Below are 19439 nucleotides of genomic sequence, written 5' to 3' on the forward strand. Positions count from 1 at the left end.
TCGCCCCAAAATGAGTTCGCATGAGGGAGTTATGTCCTAAATACTAGTAGGCTGTCATGAAAATCGACAATAACCAATCATGAGATTAATTGTTCAAATTGGGATCAATTTACGGTTATTATTCTTTCTTTATTGATTGGTATTGTTGAGTTATGGTCCTTAGTTGATTATTATGGGTGTTGGTACAAGTATCAAATTTGGGAATATAAGTATCAATTGGGTATTTGATTAGTTGATATTATTTGGATATAATATAAGTTGCATATTGGGATTTAAGATTGGTGAAAAATTAGTTTAACTCCATTGATAGTAACTCAAGTTCTTATATGTTGATGGTTCATGATGAATTGATTTATATTTATGTAATGATTGTTGATTTCAAAAGAAAATTTAATGATTTATTGTTTTGTTTATACTGAAATCGACATTATAAAAATGTCCATTTTGGGAATTGCAACGGATATTTATATCCGGATTGTTGTGAAATCCTATAGCTTGATAATAGGTAATGGTTATTCGGATCGGTCTCGAGCCCCCGATCCCGTTTCGTTCTTGCAAGAACCGTATTTTCGATGATGACGATCACCCGTGTTCTCAGGATTTAGATCAAGCCTACTTCATGACGGTCCATTATATTCCAACATTTTAAATTGTGAGTACATTATTGTTTTTAATGAGTTTTGAATAAATATGTTTGGTATATAAAGTTTTGTTTGTTTTGCAGTGAAAGCATATGTTTCATTTTTCATATTATTTCGCTATTAACTTGTAAAGTTATAGCCGTATTTGATTTGTTATGAACTAAAGGTTCATAGCCGTATTTATGTCGATATCAAACGGTCTTTTAAAAGAGTTTGGATTTGGATAAAACAATGTTTATAGATGGTTACCAAGTGAACAAGGAATTTGATTGGAGATGTTTGTTAATGACTTGTATATAAATGTAATAGTTTGTTGGATTACTCAACAATTCAATTGTTGACAGTTTATGATGGGGTCTATCTCTTACGGGGGATAGGTCCACTTTCAGGTTGCCAACTTTAGTGCGGATGGATGTGCTGTTCCTTTATGTGTCATGTGTTGCGATAGCGAGGACATCGTTTTTGGAAAGTTAACTTATCATGATATTTTGACAAATCATGTGTTGTAAAAATTTAAGAGTTTAGATACTCTATAATGTATTAACTTAGTTTATAACTGGTTTGTAATTAATTGTATTACAGTTATGTAAAGTTTTCAAATACTCTGATATTGGTTGTTGTGGCTATCGAGCCACAGATCGGATTCAACCCAGACTTCTATAAGTCTTCCGCTGTGCTTTGTAGACAATATTATTATATTGTTTACGCTGGTTTGGGCTGTTTCATATATATAATTTACAAATTTAGGGTTTGCATTCAAACATTCTCTACATTAAATTCAAGCATTTTCTACATTAATTTCATGAACAAACAACCTCATTATGAAGATCATGGCAAATAACAACTACATTTGACATATATGTAGAGTTTAAGTGTAAATGACCACTATAAATGACATACTTTTTAAAAACAAAAATTACTAAAAAATTTCTAATAAAAAGGTACCTTAATAAGTTGTAGATCACCAAGGAGTAGTAATTTGCAAGTTTATGAACCTGCATTTAGTTGAAAGTTCATGAAGAAACATAAACCTTAATTTTCAAAAAAAGATATAAAAAAACAAAAAAATTATTACCTGAAGTGAATGTAGGAAGATGACAGAACTAATTAGTAGTAGGAACTTGGAATTTGATGAGATTAATTGGAGGATTGAAGTTGATTTTAATGATGGAAATGAGAGGGAGATTTTCGTGGATTAGGGCTAATGCGAAATGAGGAAGGAGGAAGAAGACTGATGTATTTAGGCACGCCTAAAGTCGCTGTTAGTAACAGCGACATTAAGTTTTGACCAGTCAACCCTTAAGTCGTTGTTAGTAACAGCGACTTCACCGTTGACAAATTTTTGACCATTTGTAGGTTGGCATTAAGTCTGATGTAAGTTGACATTAAGTCTGATATAAGTTGGCATTAGTCTGATGTAAGTTAACATTAAATCTGATGTAAGTAGGCGTTTAGTATATTATAAGTACGTATTAATGATGATGTAAGTAGGCATTGAAACACAAAATCCTTAAAATGTAAAAGGATTTAATATACACAGAATCCTTGTCATAACACATACAAATAATAACAATAAAAGATATCACATAATTTAATACATCATAAATTTTCTTAATACACACAATTAAATTGTTTTTTATTCAATCAAAATGCAAGACCCACTCTTGCTTTTTACAACAACCTAGATCATTCCATACACACTACTTCTTTGAGATGGATTTTTTCTCAAATCATTAACAACCATTGAAGCCTATTCAATTCACAGTAGCAAATTGTGTAGATGTAAACTTGATCTTTTCTTTACCATCACACAAGAAGAGATGTGGTTTGCAATTAGTATATATGTCTTTGTCAACCCTGTGTATACAAAACAATCATAAAAACTAAGATTAAATGACATAAACAAATAATAATAAGAACAATCATTAATCTAATGACTAGGTACAATTGCTCAAAATCCAATTAGAAACATAGAATTAAATAAATACTAAAACACTACTGCACTAACTAAACACAACTTTAACCAGCATCAAAATCCTACTTTATTATGGTTAAATGCCTACTTACATAATCTTTATTGCCTACTTACAGTATGCTTAATACCCACTTACAATATAGTTAATGCCAACATACAGTATGCTTAATGCTTACTTGCGTCATCCTTAATGCCAACTTATATCATCCTTAATGCCAACTTACAGAATGCTTAATGCCTAGTAACAATATACTTAATGCCAACTCATAATATGCTTAATGCATACTTACTGTATACTTAATGCCAACTTATAGTATGCTTAATAGCTACTTACATCATTCTTAATGCCAACATATAGTATCCTTACATCAGACCTAATAAGTCATTATATCATACTTCATCCCAATTTACATCAGATTGAATACCAACTTATATAAGACCTAATACCAACTTATATGTGATTTAAAGTCAATTTACATTAGACCTAATGCCAGCTTACATCAACTTAATGCCAATTTAGATCAGACTCAATGTCAATTTATATTAGACTTAAAATCCACTTATATTAGACTTAATACCCACTTATATCAGAATTAATGTCAACTTACATTAGACTAATGCCAACTTGTAGCATTTATAATGCCAACCTATAACATATATAATGTCAACTTACAACAAACATAATCCCAACTTACATTAGATTTAATTGTCAGCTTACATCAACATAATGCCAACTTACATCGGACTCAATTCCAATTTATATTATACTTAAAATTCACTTATATCAGACTTAATACCCACTTATATCAGACATAATGTCAACTTACATCTGACTAATGCCAGCTTATAACAGTTATAGTGCCAACCTATAACATATATAATGTCAACAAACAATAAACATAATTCCAACTTACATCAGATTAAATGTCACTTTATGTCAGACCTAATGCCAACTTACATTATAATTAATGCCAACTTACATCAAACTCAATGCCAACTTATACTAAACTTAATACACACTTATATTAGACTTAATACCGATTTAACTTAGATTTAATGCCAATTTACATCATAACTAATGGCAACTTACATCATATCAAAAACACTAATATACATCAAAAGATTGAAAGTTCATGACTTCATGTTCTAATCATATTCACATTTTCAAGGCAATCGAACTACGAATAATTCTGTTTCAATCCTAACAATTCAGCAATTCAAAACTTCAACTAAAAATCAAATTGAAAAAGTTGGATTAAATTTAAATCCACCATATACATCACCAATACCTCCCCAAACAATAGTCATCAAATTTCTCTACTAACCCAAATTTTCTTTCAATACACTAAACCCAGAATTTCAACATTATATATAATCTTCATAAAACATAACTTGATAGAGAATATATACAAAAACAGAAAACGAAAAAATAATTCAACAAATAACTTGATAGTGAATATGTTTAATTATGTATTATTAAACAAATAATTACAAGAACAATCATAAATATGTTAATAATATCCTAAAAACGAATAAATGAATCAACGAATAAATGAATCAAACTTATTTACCTGTGAACAAAGAAGAATACAAAAGATGAAAAGATGAAATTAATTCAACAAGTAATGGCTTGAATTTTGAGAAAATATGAGAAGGAAAAGCTTGAGAATGAAGATTATAGGAAGAAGAAAGGTAAAAGAAAGATAAAAGAGGTTAATAAAGGCAAATTAGAACTAACATAAATAATGCACAAATAATGAGATGAACTTTTAGAAATTTACAATTTCAATTTTTAACGAAAACTCAACTTCTATTTTTTGTAAAAAAAATATTAAATAAGCTGGTTGATGAAAGATGGACTATCTTTCATGAGAATTTGTGTTTTTCCAAAAATAAAGTATTTCATAGGATAGTTGTTACAAAGCTAGAAAATAACATTGATAACGTACAAACTTTTGAAATTAAAAACTCCTTTATTTATCGATAAATCTATTGAGAAAAATGCTCAAGTATGAAAGTGTATTACATTTTTTTTGAAAGGATGAAAGTGTTATACATTTTATCATTCAAAATCAAAGTTCTACTGATCTTGGGTGTGTTTCTCCCATTTTTATTTTTGATCACTATTCATAATATTTTAATTTTATTCACATTTAACTTACTTTTTTCATGTGATTTATATATTTTTTCCGCTTTTCCCTGAAGTACTATTTTATGATTTTATCCCCTTTTCTTAATTTTTCCATTCAATTACCAATGGGGTACAATTTACATGTTACTTAAAAATACAATTTAGTTGTAACGGCGAAATGAAACTCACATACAATGTAGAAATTTGGAAAAATATCAGGACTAGATCAAGTTAGCCAGTAAAAGCTGATCTTTCAAACACAAAAATTCTCTCAAATTATGACATGTATCCAGGAGCACCTGTATTAACAAATTTGACATCTCTGCTTCACTTGGGTCTATATCTGAACTGGGTGATTCACCATCACATGCAAGGGTTTTCGCCCAGTTGTGGATCCGTAGAGTCAATGTCCAGAGATACGAAACTGCAGTGTGCGCAATGACACTCCATTCAATACTTGAAAGAAGAGAGGAAAGAGTGACAGGCAAGTCAAGTAGCACAGCTTTCGGTTCTAGAATGAGCAAAGGCATGTATTTACAGAAGCAACCGGAGAGCAGACCAACAAACTGCAGTGCCTGAAGAGCCAAAACAATACCAGTTTAGCAACATAAAATGATCAAGTAAAGTACATAAACATGAATATAAAGAGGTTTATGGACTTCAAAAATCTGATCTACTAGCACTGCAAGAGATCAATTGACGTTAATTACAAATATACTCTCAAAAACATGTCGATTGAAGTTGACGAAGATGAACACATGAGAACCAAGCTTAACCGTGAGAACCAAGTTACTTTTCAGCAAAAAAGCTGTTACTTTTCTGGCACAAAACTGTTAGCTTTGCCAAAAAATTGTTACTTCAAGACAAAAATAAACAACAAAAAACCATACAAAAAAGTTACTTTTTATATAAAAACATGGTACTTTTTGACAAAGATGTGTTACTTTCCAGACAATTTTTTTGCCCCAAAATAGAAATTTCAAAAAAACATATAAAAAAAGTTTTACATTATGCACAAAAGGTTACTTTTGGACAAGTCACAAAACAGCATCACTTTCTTGACAAAATTTTTTTTTCAGAAAAAAATATAAGATACATTGATAAAAAAAATGTTGGTTTATACATAAAAAGGTGTTAATTTTTGACAGAAATCCAAAATATTGCAGCAGTTTTCAGGCTGCATCATTATCAACAGCAACAACAACAATACCAGAGCCTTAATCCCAAAATATTGGCCACGAGTAGAAATCTTATAATGACCATTATGACAGAAACCCATCTTATGAAACAAAATTTCCACGAGCTCAAACGTTATGTCATCTTTCATAAGGCAAAAAGCTTCAACTGTGATTTTGATGCATCATTAGTATGCCAATAAATAGGGAAATTTCCTTAAAAATAACAAGTAGCATACCGTTGATGGATGTTTTGTTATGCAGCTGATTTCCAGCACATCAATTAGCCATTGTCTCCTTATACTTCCTTTGGAAGCCTTTAGCACTGCCATGAGTTCAACAAACAACTCCCACATTCCTGTGAACATCCAAAATTTAGCCATGCTCTAAGCAATTATCTCAAAAAGAAATTAAGAGTGATCATTTAACCAAAAGAAAACAAAAAAATGTCTAACCTTGTGATTGGGTGTTTAACATGCAACTTTTTAGTTTTGCAAGCTCAGTTAGTGGCAGAGAGCCAAATTTAACAAGTAGGGTTATCGTGAGTATCTTCTTACGTATTGCACCAAAATTCTCATCTCTTGGGACTAGATCACTAGGTGAAATCTGAGTAAAATACAATCATGAAAACTGATAAGTATGAGCACCAAAAATTATTTCAAATAAAAACTTCATTTCTTACGAATACCATGAAAAATATTATTAACGCAAACAAAAAATATACCTGTAAAAGATCTGATAACCAAACTTTTCTAGTTTTGCCCATGCAAGCAATTGACTCATTCCATTCCAGATAAGTCATACATTCTTGTTTTGAAAAAGAATCAATAGATTCTGCAGGCAATAATGCAAAAAGAATCTCCATGCATTTCTCCAACCCAGAAAGGTATTCAGAAGTATCAAGTGAATCATCGTTGAAACACTTAAATAGTCCTTTCCAACAGGACATCCGCAAAAACCTTTTCTGCCTTGTATTATACTTTTGGTATGAAGAATTTGGAGATACCAAGAACTCAGAGATGTCTTCTAGCAAAATTTGAGTTCTTGAGCTTGAGAAGATTCTTGATAGGTCTACTAGATTAAAGAGTAAACATGACTGTGTGACGAGATCAATAGTTCTGAACCTAGGCAAGCCTGTCAGTTCATCCAGCAACGAAATAAGTGAATCAAATTTATTAGCATGAGCTAGAGAGAAAAGCACACATTCTTTGACCAGGCTTGTCTTATCACACGATACTCTTTCAGGTAAGATCTCAGTAATATGAGCCTCATATTTCATACAGCGCTGGACAACTGTTCCCCAATAAAGGTTTGGCAATCTAGGGGCACTTGAAAGACACCTTAAAACAGAAGCTACCGTATTCACATCTGATGGATTTTTCTGCAATTATCATAAAAAATTGGTCGGTTAAAAAGAAATGAATACTAACACTTAATTTTTGAAAATATAAAGTCTAAAAATAACATGTTCAGTATTGGTTCTTTTAATACAAGTAATATTCTTTAGAAGATGTGTATATAACATAACTATTGTCCGTTTAATAAACGATCCCCGATTTCAAGGGTACATATGTCAATCTACACACTTCAATTACAATTTGATAATTGAGTTATATATCATTCGCGTCCCTTATAAGTACAAGCTTTAAAAATTTCATCACTATATAGAATTTCTATAATAAATGCCATGTGTTGCTATGTTTTGCCATGTTCTTAATTATGAAGATGAGATATGTGTGGGTGAGATGTCAGCATTTTCCTGGAATACTATATGTGTGTGTGAGAGATGAAGAATTCTATCAAGAAGCTCGATCATAATTCTAAAAAGAAAACCTCTATAATTATTCTACATTACAGAGAAAAACCTCCTTAAGTTCGGTGTTTTGGCATGCACTTGTGAAAATCAGCTATTTGAGAAACGTTATTGTTGCAAGTTTGTTTATCATTAAATGGATTTGATTCTCGAAAGAAAATATTATAATCCGACACCACATGAGGTTCCGGGGTCCGAGTCCGAGAATCCGAGTCGGAGCCAAGATTTGAATAAAGTCCGACATTTATTCGGAGCAAAGTTGGAGTAAGCGAAATCCGATCCGAGTTTGACTCATTGCCATCCCTAGTCAAAGATCTTCGTCTAAACAACTAAAGTTTGGATTATATAAATCCAATTTTTTTCTTAAAAAGTTAATTAAAAAAAAAGTATTACACGTACTGTCCTCTACAACTGCTTAAATATGACGTTTTTATGCAGAAAGCTGAATCAAGGGACTTACTCTGGAATAATCAATTTCCATCAGCCATGTAGAGAGCTTCACAACACTTGTATCCTTGGAAAAGCTTTGACTAACAGGCAAAGAGCTTGCCAATTCATCATGGTCTTCTTTAGATGATAGATGACTATAAAGAAATGTAATTGCCCATGATGCATACGCTTGAAGTTGACTGTCAGAAGAATCTTGCGCAACAAGAAACATATCTTGCAAGATTGCCAGCAGACCTTCTTCAAAACAAGAACATGCCAGTAGTGAAGCATTGATATGGGAAGACTCCTGAGACAAGAATGGAGAATAAACTTTCAGCAGATGAAACTCAATTAAAATACAGGCTCCCATATTTTATATAGTGCATAAAGCATACCTTTTTTTCAAAAAAGACAACAGGAACTTTAGAAGAACAGTGATGAGATATAATCCCAGTATCAGCGCCCATTGCATTAACCACGCCAAGGAAAGCACCTAAATGAACAAGGTGAGGATAGGTACCAGAGTATATCTTTTTAAACAATCCAAGCAAAGTTTTCACTCGCTGGACATCTAATGAGAGTAATCCTTCATCCAAAATAAAGGCAACCAAAGACCCTGCACCGACACAAGATGCCACTAGCCCATTGAAATGGAAAAAGTTGGAAGTTTTCTCCAATTGAAGCTTCAAAATGAGATCCTCATAACAAAAAAGCAAATCATCCAATTGCTTATCATGCATCAATTCTAATTTCCGACAAATTGATGCAACAGTTGGAAGTACTAAACAGGCCCCAATAGACAGCATCAAATTTGATTGTAAACGGCCAGAAGGTACAGTCTCTGCTGGTGCAATCCAGGATGTCAGCAGATCTTTAATATTGCATATTGCATCATATGATCCAGCTTTAGACAGTGCACCAACACACATACCCAAACCCATGATAAGGCCAGATACACCCCATGTATCATCCTCCACATCCTCGTCACTTTTTAAAATCAATCCAGAAGCCATCTGCGTATGCTTATCCTCCAAACCAGGGGCCTTGTATTCAGAAAGGGTCATCAAATGATCAGACGAAATATTAGTAAGTTGCCATATCATCAAGGATAAAGTCCTCACGATCATTCCCAAAAGAGCTTTCTCCTGTAGAACAAAGTTACCCTCATCTGATTCATTATCAGTGGCTACAACCCTGGTAAGAAGATCTTGACACGAATAACCCAAACCAATACCACAAGCCCCTTTTACAAGGCTATTTTTGCTGTCATGGGCCACCTAAAAAAAGAGAGTACAAAGGAGTCACTATAAACACGTACCATCTAATCTTTACCTGACATCCACTCAACTCAATGGAAACCCAAAAAGTTGTAGATTATGGTTAGATTTTGTTATTAATACTAGATAGGGCTTAATAATCCATCGCTATAAGCTGATTTATTATGGTTCATGTAGTTGGTCCCATATATTGGCAATAAGGCTTATGCATTGTTGTGATAGCAGACCACAAGCATACCAAGGTTGTCAAGTTTCCTTCATGATTAAAGAGATTTCACAGTCCATGCACTAAAATTTATCTGTGTTAACATTCACACTTGCTATAATAAACAAAGAAAGATTCTTGAATTAACATTCATACAAAAAATATTTGGAACCGTTCAGGTTCATAACAAAGGTTACATGTACAGATTGATTAGTCACTAGACAAAAAACTGAATGGCCAAAGGAGAAAAAATATTAACACAAACTTATGGTCATTCAAACAAGTGGCTGAAAATGATGGGTTTAAGCATGGAGCCTGGAGGCATGAATTATATACCTTAAGAAGTCCATTCACACATTGGTGTTTCTGTCGACGATCAGTTGAATGCAGGCAAGTTGAAATCATACCAACCGCAATTGCAGCTGGCCACTGGCGATGCTCATGTTCATACTGGAAAAGCCAGTTCAATAGGAACTTTGATGCCATGACTTTGACAGTATGAGCAGATGCTGGCAAGATCTAAGAACATTACAAGTTAAGTAAGATTTGATATATACCTGGTAATGGATAATCAAAACAAGATTCTTAGATTATGTAAATAAACTTGATTTTTATGAGCTCTAGACAAAAAACAATTCACAAGAAATATGCCTGAGGAGCAAAATGGAATCAAAAAAATTATAGAACAATAATCTTGACCAAATCTACAGAAACATAGAAATTACAAGCTTGATCTGAAACATTGAAAGTACTGTAAAGCTATATATTTTTTTATGCACATCGTATCACAATATAAAAATTATCTTTTGGGTTATATAATTATAAGAAAAAACGAAAGGCTAATATAATATAAAAATATAAAAAAGTACGATAAGAAAATTGGTGGATGGAATATCTTGTAGCTTTAAGACATTAAAATATCTTTGACAAACTTTTGGGGGTCTTTATTAGATCATTATGCACTTTTTTGGCTAAATACACCAGCACTCATATTTTATAATCCCCATATGAAATATAGAAAATATTGATAAGGATTATTCATCCAATGGCCAGAAATCACAATATCAAAACCTTAATCTTAAGATAGAAAACAAATGCTTCTTGTATCTATATGAGCTTTTAAAGAGGTTTCTCACTCACAAAAGGTCAAATCAATTAAGATTGATCTAAGCTCAATTTCACAATGAAGGAATCAGCTTACCATACATAAAGCACCCATTGAAAGAGCAATATTTTCAGCCACCCTAGGGATAGTCATACAATCTTCAGCAACCTTCATTATACTCTGAAATGCAAATCAGACTAATCAATAAGCCAACTTAGACAATGTTTACCCATTTTATAGTTTTGTCTCTCGGTTCATCCTTGTTTTTCTGTTGTGTGACTATGTGTGCAGTGTTCATGTATACGTGTGTGATTGATTAATTAAAAATATGATTAGTTTAGGAGTGTGTTAACCAATAAATTTAAAACACAACAAAAAACCTTCAATATTTTATTGGCAGCCTTTGACATTCTATCAGATGGAGTGGATGATGCTTTTACATCAATGATTGATGCATAATCCATCAGCCAATTTTTCATTAAGGTCTTCCATGAGTGAAGTGAAAGAAGGGCAATAACAACATTCCTTGACAGATACAAAGATGCAGCAACAGCCATCAGCATGTTGTAATATTCAGAAAATAAATCAACAGCAATCTGGAAACAATAAACAATTTATTAAGAGTATGAATAACAATAAAACAATAATACAATGTACTATCTAAAATTAATGCGCTTACATTTGATTTTCCTTTGTTGGCCTCTTTTTGATTGAATTGAAGGTAAAAGAGAGCGGTACCAGGCATCATCTTCAGAGTTTCTATCTTACCTGAGATAGCATTACGGAAATTATGCAACATATAAGATAGGATGTATATTGAAACAGGATCCAAGAAGAAAATGGTGTTACATCACTTTGTACAGTGAGCTAGCAGTTATAATCCAATTATTTTTTATTACGCTTTGATCAATTATAAAACAATGTTGCTCATCCTTATGAAAATATATCCATGTCACCACTATAATATCAAAATATCACCATGTGGAGGGATCAACGCATAAAAATCATATACATCATCCCCATTTCACCCATTTAATTTAAATCAATAGTTGATGATAACACTACAAAAAATTAAGTTAGCCCACACAATCATCATACTAAATAGCATTTTGGCATTTGGTTTATCCAGACCAATGAAAATCATATGAACACACAAGACACAACAATGCCAAAGCCTTAATCCCCACTACATGGGTCGGCTACATAAACCAAAAAAAATCAATTTACTTGAGGATCCCCACTCTGCATATTTCAAACTTAAGGATCCCCAAGTGTTACCTGAAGAGCAAAAAACACGAGGAAATGCCTCTAAAAGCTTCTCAAATTTGCTTCTTGGGGCTCTATTCTCCTTCACCAACCTTCTCCTAGTACTGTCACAAACCAAATAAGTAACTAAGCAAACAAAATTTAGAAAAGGAAAAAAATAGAGCAAAAGTCAATTAGTTAACAGAAATTGAAACTTCAAGCGTTCACAAACCTATGCTCATAATTTATAACCTTTCTCTCAAGTTTTTCAATCACTTGGAGAACATGAATATCTATTTCATGAATCAACAAGCTACAAACTTTGTCTCTGAAATTTGGGATACTCCTTTCAATTTGAAATACCTTTTTAAACAAAGTATCAATAAGAGGATAAGTAAGGAAAAAATCAAACAAAATACGTAAACCGTAATTACATGGTAAATCAGAGCAAATTGAACTCATTAAATATATCACACTAACCTCAAAATAATTTAGGGCCTCAAGAGCCATTATTCGAGCCTTTCTCCAAATAGGATTTATGCTAGAGCAATTTGAAATTACAATATCCCATAACATTTGCAACACGGTAATAGAAGCTTCGATGTAAGCTTCACAATCCATAGCACCCCACCTCAATAATAAGCATAAGCTGCATTGTGAAATGCCAAGAAATGAAACTCAGACATATATTCATAGTTCTCGATTGACACTGTTCATAGCTCTTGGGACAAGAAATAATTCTTCAATCAAACAATACTAGGCCCGAAAAAAAAGCAATGTCTTTAGACCAGCAATTAACATAGTCTTAAACCTTAAATTAATTGCATTGCACGACTTGAGAGCAAACGACTTGAGACCACCAAAAGACGGCTGGACACAAACAAGTGCAAAAGAGAATAAAGGCATACAAGTCGAGAGATAGTTTGTTTAAAAACATCAAATCAACATTTGAAGGTGAAAATGGAAGAAGATGTCTTCCTAGATACTTCGTGGGAACATATTGCAAATTGTCACCGCATCACCGAATCACAGTATCACAAACGTATTGTAACATATTTGAGCTTGCCACGATAGAGACAATCGAATAAATAGTATCGTAAACGTTATAGCAACTGTCGCCATTCCCACATCTAGCACTTACCAACACATGACATTTAAGTCGGTAAATGCATGAAAGTAGTTCAAACTTCAAACATGATGACTTGACAAGACTTGACACTAATTAAAAACAGGATTTTCTCTTTTACATCATTCCCACTTTTCCTCAGGAAGCCCGGTACTACCAATACTCTTGTTTTAATATCCTCTAAACAAAAACTACAACCAAGATCCCACTACCCCTTGATTCTTTTTCCTCTAAATCAAAAACCAAACCTCTCCACCAAATAGCTAATATGGAAACACACAGGGGAAAGATTACAGAACTTGAGAATTACTATCATAATGTCAATTTCAGTTTCAATTTCAAATATTTTAATTTTCAAATTGACAAGTTTCAATTTAACTATTTTAATTTTCTAATCAAATTTATTCCATAATTTGAACTTATTTTGATTAAAAAGTTGACAAGTACAGTTTAATTTACAAAAATTGGTTTAGTATAAAATTAATTTGATGATTTCTTTCTCCTTTAATTTATTTGCTTGATTTAAATCACCCCAAGTGAATTAACTTATATTCAATTATAAGCTAAAAGAATGAATATGATGGAGAACAATGGTCACTGAAACCATAAGAGGGGAGACGGAGCATGTTGGTGGGGAATAAGCTATAGAGTTGACGTCAAGGCAGGGGATGTGGTGGTGAAGGCAAATGGTTGGAATGTGGATCATGTGGGTCATGTTTTCTAAATGGAGAGCAGAGGTGAGCACATGAAGGGGAGAAAGAAATAATCAGAAAAAAGCTTCTTTAATAGAATGGTTAATAAGAGCTTAACATGGCATACTTGCTATACCGGTTCCTTCCGATCACCACATCATATTGAGAAAGAACCTCATATAGTTAACGTTATACAGAATAACCCATAGTTGAATCATTTTAAGCAGAACTTCTATAGTTGGAATCATTCTTGTCATTATTTCTTCAATGTTATGCCTATTGTCAACCGCTATAGTTTGTTCTTTTTATCCATGACAATATAGGGTCTTGTGTGATTCATTACACATCTACAAAGGGTAATGCTCCCTTCTGTTGAATACGACCATGATTGATGAAGATTACCATGCCATAGAGAATCAAGTTTGAAAAACATCACTTACAAAATACCAACACTTAACTAGTATTCTCTTTAGGACCTATATGTTGTACTTACCAAATAACCAATTCTTAGCCTTTTTACAAATTCAAGATTGTTGAATATCCCTCATGCTTTTCACAATCATCTTGATAAGGAACAATGTGTAAAATGAGGAGAAATTCGTGGAGGACAGCTTGACAATGATCAAGCTAGTGAGCCGCCCATTAGGTAACCCTTTTCACAATTTGGAAATAAAGAGCAATGCTACAATGTCTTATTCAAGTTGACAAAGAAGGCATTAAAAGTTTAGAAAAAAGTAAAAGCCATTCAATAATAAACCAACAGCCATCGAAACAAACTTACCTAACAGCAATTACAGGATCTGTAGAATACCCCTTTCCATCTATTGCAATGACATCCCATGCCGTATAAAAATCTAAAAATATAAATACTCATTTAATCGACAACCGAAAGCTTTTAGATATTAGACTATAAATAAAACAAAACAGATATACGACTACCTTCCCTAATACAAGAACTTCCGCATGTAAATTCTAGATCACTCATGAAAAAATACTACTAATAAATATTAGCATGGTTACCATATAGCTCTTCCGTTATAGATTATATTAAATTATAGTAAAGTTGGGTCTATAAATCATGTGCACTTAATTATGTTAAGTTATAGATGATGTTTAGTTAAGGGTTCAATGGAGAACAACCTTAGTTTTTACAAGATAGACATCCAAAAATTATGGCTATCAATTAAAAAGTTTGGGTTCAAAGGTCATGTTAAAGACTCTTAATCTTTGTGCAGGTACAATTATTGCTAAAACTACCTAACTCAAAGGTTTAAGAAATTTCAATTCATATATGTTCCTAACACGAACTAATATATTTAGAGTAGTTAGTACAAACAAATAGAGCATTGACAATGATGCCAAAGTTGAAAGATCAGATGTATCAAACTGTTTAAGCAAGATAGGTGACTATGCTCCATAGAGTTCCATTTATTGGGAATACGTTAATTGTTCATGTGCTACGAACACATACGATTTGAATTTAGCTAGTCATTTGAAAATTATACAGGTCTCAGAATAGTCTAGCTTGGGGGCAAAGTAAACTTACCAACTACATCAGCTTCACAAAGATAGCCAAGGCTTTGAAATCCTAGAGCTCGAACTGTAGAATCAGAGCACTCAATGCATGCCTATTCAATCAACTTAGAAAAAAAGCATTGAGATAAAGAAGCCAACAGGGAAAAGATAAAAGGGTTTAGCTTTTAAAGTGAAAATTATAGAGAAAAAAACTAAATATCCATACCGCCACAGACAGAATGAGCTGGACACCTCTTTCTGGATTTCTTCTGCATATATCACGAAGTGAAGCAGCCATACTTGTAGCAATAGAATGATTACAATTGAATTCAACAAAACATTCTGGCAGCAGGAAACTCTGTATGATACAAGAAGCATCAGAAATCATGAGAAGTTCCAGAATTTGCAAGACGTTTATTCAGAAAAACAAGTAAACATGAGAATCACCCTCCATCAGCAACATCATAAAGTAATATGATGCACTTATCTTATAACATGAAGTAATTATACACTATTAACAAAACAAACATAAGTAAGGCACTGTTAACACCATTTATCTAGCAAAGAAAATAATAGTCCTTCATTATATAACAGTTTAAACACTAGCCTTCTTGGCAGTTTTGTTCAGTTACAACATTATTGTTTTAGGTTTATGCACCCTCTTACTCACCTCGTCTCATGTTTTTCTCTGATCACATGAGTATCCTTAAATATTGTGCCAACTTCCTATGTTAGAACCTAATCCTAATGAAGCATTGAGAAAGTTGCATAATCAAATAAAATTATTTTCTCAGACTATATTTGTGAGTACATACATATGTTTAAAGAAAATAGAAGACTTAATGTGTTTGAAGAAAAAAACTAAATGTATGAAGTAGTCATGTAACATAAAGATAGAAAATTATAGCTTTGTTGTCTTAATGTATACCATATATCAAGGGAAACTTGAAAAGCTACATGTGCCATTGATAAGCAATTACATAAGATGGTAAAGGTTGAAGAAAAGCATTATGAGGAAGATTTGTAGCATCACTACCTCATTTAAAAGCCACAAATAAGGCAAAGGTTGAAGAAAAGGATTATGATGAGTCGGATAGAATCTTTCGAGATTAAGGCTCTGAAATTGTTGAAATAAGAAAACAAACTTCCATTGGTTTATATTCTGAAACCAATCATATAGTGGACAACTAGTTGCACCTTATTAGCTAAAAAACTATATGCTATTTGCTTTCTACCAAATCTAATCCCCGACCCATCATTAATATTGCTCATTCTCATTGACAGGTAAGAATCATAGCTTATCAAAAATATTCCTTTCTTCGTGCTTTCTACTCTATTGACCCAATCACACTATGTCAACTTGAGTGCACTATCAAGTTGGAAAATAATCAACAAAACCCTCCAACCAAATTCATGCTTGACCATAGAAATTTGCCTCTCCCAAACAAATATTTCATTGACCCTTTCTACCAAATTTTACATATTTATTCACATCCAAAAAATTGAATAAAAAACCTCCTCAAAGAGCTACGCACTTACATGAATTCTAAAATATCATAGATCCTCTTATGTTAGCTACATAATTTTAGTTGGATGCTTCAAAACATTATTTGGTGGAAAAGAACAATGACAAAACATTCTTACACGCAGAGTCCCAAACACCCTATCATTCATCTCCCAAGCCTTGCAAAGCAAACGAAGTGCAGTTGCGTACAATATCCTGTAGATTAAGTAAACTATCAGGACAAGTGTAATTTGAGCTTTGTGAAAACGAAAAACATAATAGTAATTACATAGCAACAGATCCAAGACAACAATAAGAAATAACATGATATATAAAGTATCAAACTAAACTTATTTTTGAAAAACCTTCGGGTCAAAGGAAGAAAACCCATCCAAAACAGCCTAGAATATCCAAGAAATTGGAGAAGTGGGAGCAACAAAGATATCAGATATGTTTTCCTTTTTCTTTGATTTTTAATCACTTGTAAATTTAGGTATCCTTTCACATTGGCCCAATACCACTAAAATGGCTCCAACCAAGAATAAGGGGCGAAACAGAAAAAGAGGTCATTTTCAATTGATCCTTTCTTGCAAACACTATTTATTGCTTCATATATACAAGAAGGATGCATTTTGATAAGCCATTTTACTTTACTTATTCTTTACATAATAATTGAGTTTCATGAGTTCCTAAGGACATATATGCGCGACCAACAGAAAATTTTCTATTTTGGAAGAACAATTTACTTATAAATGTAAGCCACAAACTGTAACCAAGAAATTCACTTTCGATGTAGCAATAATTTAATGAACATCTTACGGATTTGATTCCCTCTGCAGCATTGGTAATATGGTTTGGAATATCAATGGTAGCATTGCAGAGTCAAAAGCAAGTGAAGATATCATTTTCAAAAGTTTCAACTGCAATTGTTCAAAACATTCTAAAAATTGTTTTAAGGTCGTATCTACAAAATTGAAAAACAAGTTATAGCTATAGGCTTCAAGACACTCACCAACATATCTTTACCACATTTAACATTACACCTTAGTAAATTGCAGTAATACAGAACAGCTAGAAACAGTGCAACATCGAGTTTAGGGTCCATCTGGCTTAGGCTAGCTAATGTTTCCACTGCATAGCTTCCTAAAGACTGATGTATAACCAGACTTCCAGCAAGTGAATCCATTAAAAAAGGGATCTCTACATGAATTAAAAAAAGAAAAATCTTGTTATACAAGCAAAAGTAGATTTTACAATCACCACTTCAGTTCAATATTTTACCAGCTGACATGACTTCTTGAGATGAGATTGAATCGCAAGATTTATTCTTCTCAGCAATTGACAAAGCATATTTCCCTAGTTGAGATATCCAAAATTTTGATCCACTTTCTGGTATATTCCCATTGGTAGAATATATGTTTAGATAATAAGAATGGGGGGATAAATCCTGCAAAGAAGGAAATACATGTACTGATTTCATCAGGAACAATATTAGTCATTACTCTTTCCTCCAACACCATGCCTAATATTTTTACTTATGTTGTTTTGAACAAGCATTATCATACCATAGAATCTTAAGCTAAAGTATTCTTTCTTAATTGTGATGAGGAATAAATATGTATAGAAAGCCAATGATAGAGTCTCACATATACAAAACAAGGAATAAGGATATAAAACTGAAGCCTGCCAGACATTAAAAGAGCAATTTATACAAAATATTTAAAAACATTACAGTAAAAAATCAAATCCATCTCTAAAAAAGCGTCAAAAAGGAACATGAATCCTTGACCAAGGAAAGCCAAACCAAGTACCATAAAATTCTTTATTTTAAAGTACAATGTCAAAAGGCCTATAGTGCAGCGGTGGTAGAGATTGTTTAAGTTGTTTATATTTTATGGGAAAACCAATTGCAGTTGTAGGAGATTTTTTTAATTCAACGAATATTTTAATTATTATGCCAAACCAAATATGAGGTTAGACCTGTAACACTAAAACAACACTAAATTAATTTATGTTTCCTAATCCTAACACAATTAAGGGCATTGTTATATGTAGTCCTAATTATTGCATACCTTTTCTCACTGGGTATAAGTTTAGAAATGTATGACAGAATCACACACCAACATTCTTAATGTTTCCACTTTTCACTTCCTTATATGCAACCCTTAGGAAGTACATAGTTTTTTCCTTTTAAGTAAAATGTATCATACACATAAGAAGATGGGGTTTAAAGAAAAATAAGCTAAACACTCTACGCACCTTTTCTTATTGGCATTGCAATATAGGAAGCTGGTCACAGAAAGGAACTTTGAACTTCAGAGCATAAAATAAGAAAACATACTTAAATCTAATTTATTTTGAATTTTCCACCATGCCTTACAACCAAGCATGAACTATCACTCCCCTCTTCCATTTATCTTCTTTCATACCTGAAAAGAACTTAACAACCTCTCACCTCCAATTTTCAAGTATATACATTTAAAATAGCACGTGCTAATTGCTAACGTAGTAGAGGACACAATGTGGTGGAATGAGGAAGTAAAGATCACAATAAAAAAAAAAACACAACGAATGTTATTCAGCATTAAGAAAATGTAGGAGTGAGA

The 19439-nt window shown here is 32.5% G+C and overlaps 1 protein-coding gene across 2 annotated transcripts in view; it reads right to left on the bottom strand.

The window, feature by feature from the left end:
• Positions 1–4483: 4483 nt before the first annotated feature.
• LOC130797220 (protein RST1) overlaps positions 4484–19439 on the bottom strand; it is a 32009-nt gene continuing 17053 nt past the window's right edge. The window contains exons 6-25 of one of the 2 annotated variants that reach the window (XM_057659717.1): positions 18115–18280; positions 17846–18033; positions 17653–17753; positions 16974–17049; positions 15556–15687; positions 15361–15442; positions 14596–14668; positions 12477–12645; positions 12229–12359; positions 12030–12121; positions 11431–11519; positions 11132–11347; positions 10848–10931; positions 9983–10165; positions 8560–9441; positions 8196–8471; positions 6647–7303; positions 6378–6528; positions 6162–6280; positions 4484–5322 (exon numbers count right to left, since the gene is read on the bottom strand). In XM_057659717.1, the coding sequence (XP_057515700.1) occupies positions 4969–5322; positions 6162–6280; positions 6378–6528; positions 6647–7303; positions 8196–8471; positions 8560–9441; positions 9983–10165; positions 10848–10931; positions 11132–11347; positions 11431–11519; positions 12030–12121; positions 12229–12359; positions 12477–12645; positions 14596–14668; positions 15361–15442; positions 15556–15687; positions 16974–17049; positions 17653–17753; positions 17846–18033; positions 18115–18280 (4221 nt within the window). In that variant the 3' untranslated portion in view covers positions 4484–4968. The remainder of the gene's footprint in view (positions 5323–6161; positions 6281–6377; positions 6529–6646; positions 7304–8195; positions 8472–8559; positions 9442–9982; positions 10166–10847; positions 10932–11131; positions 11348–11430; positions 11520–12029; positions 12122–12228; positions 12360–12476; positions 12646–14595; positions 14669–15360; positions 15443–15555; positions 15688–16973; positions 17050–17652; positions 17754–17845; positions 18034–18114; positions 18281–19439) is intronic. The other variant, XM_057659718.1, reaches the window with a different exon arrangement.

This window comes from Amaranthus tricolor, chromosome 12 (genome assembly GCF_026212465.1).
Source record: "Amaranthus tricolor cultivar Red isolate AtriRed21 chromosome 12, ASM2621246v1, whole genome shotgun sequence".
Taxonomy (NCBI): Eukaryota; Viridiplantae; Streptophyta; class Magnoliopsida; order Caryophyllales; family Amaranthaceae; genus Amaranthus; species Amaranthus tricolor.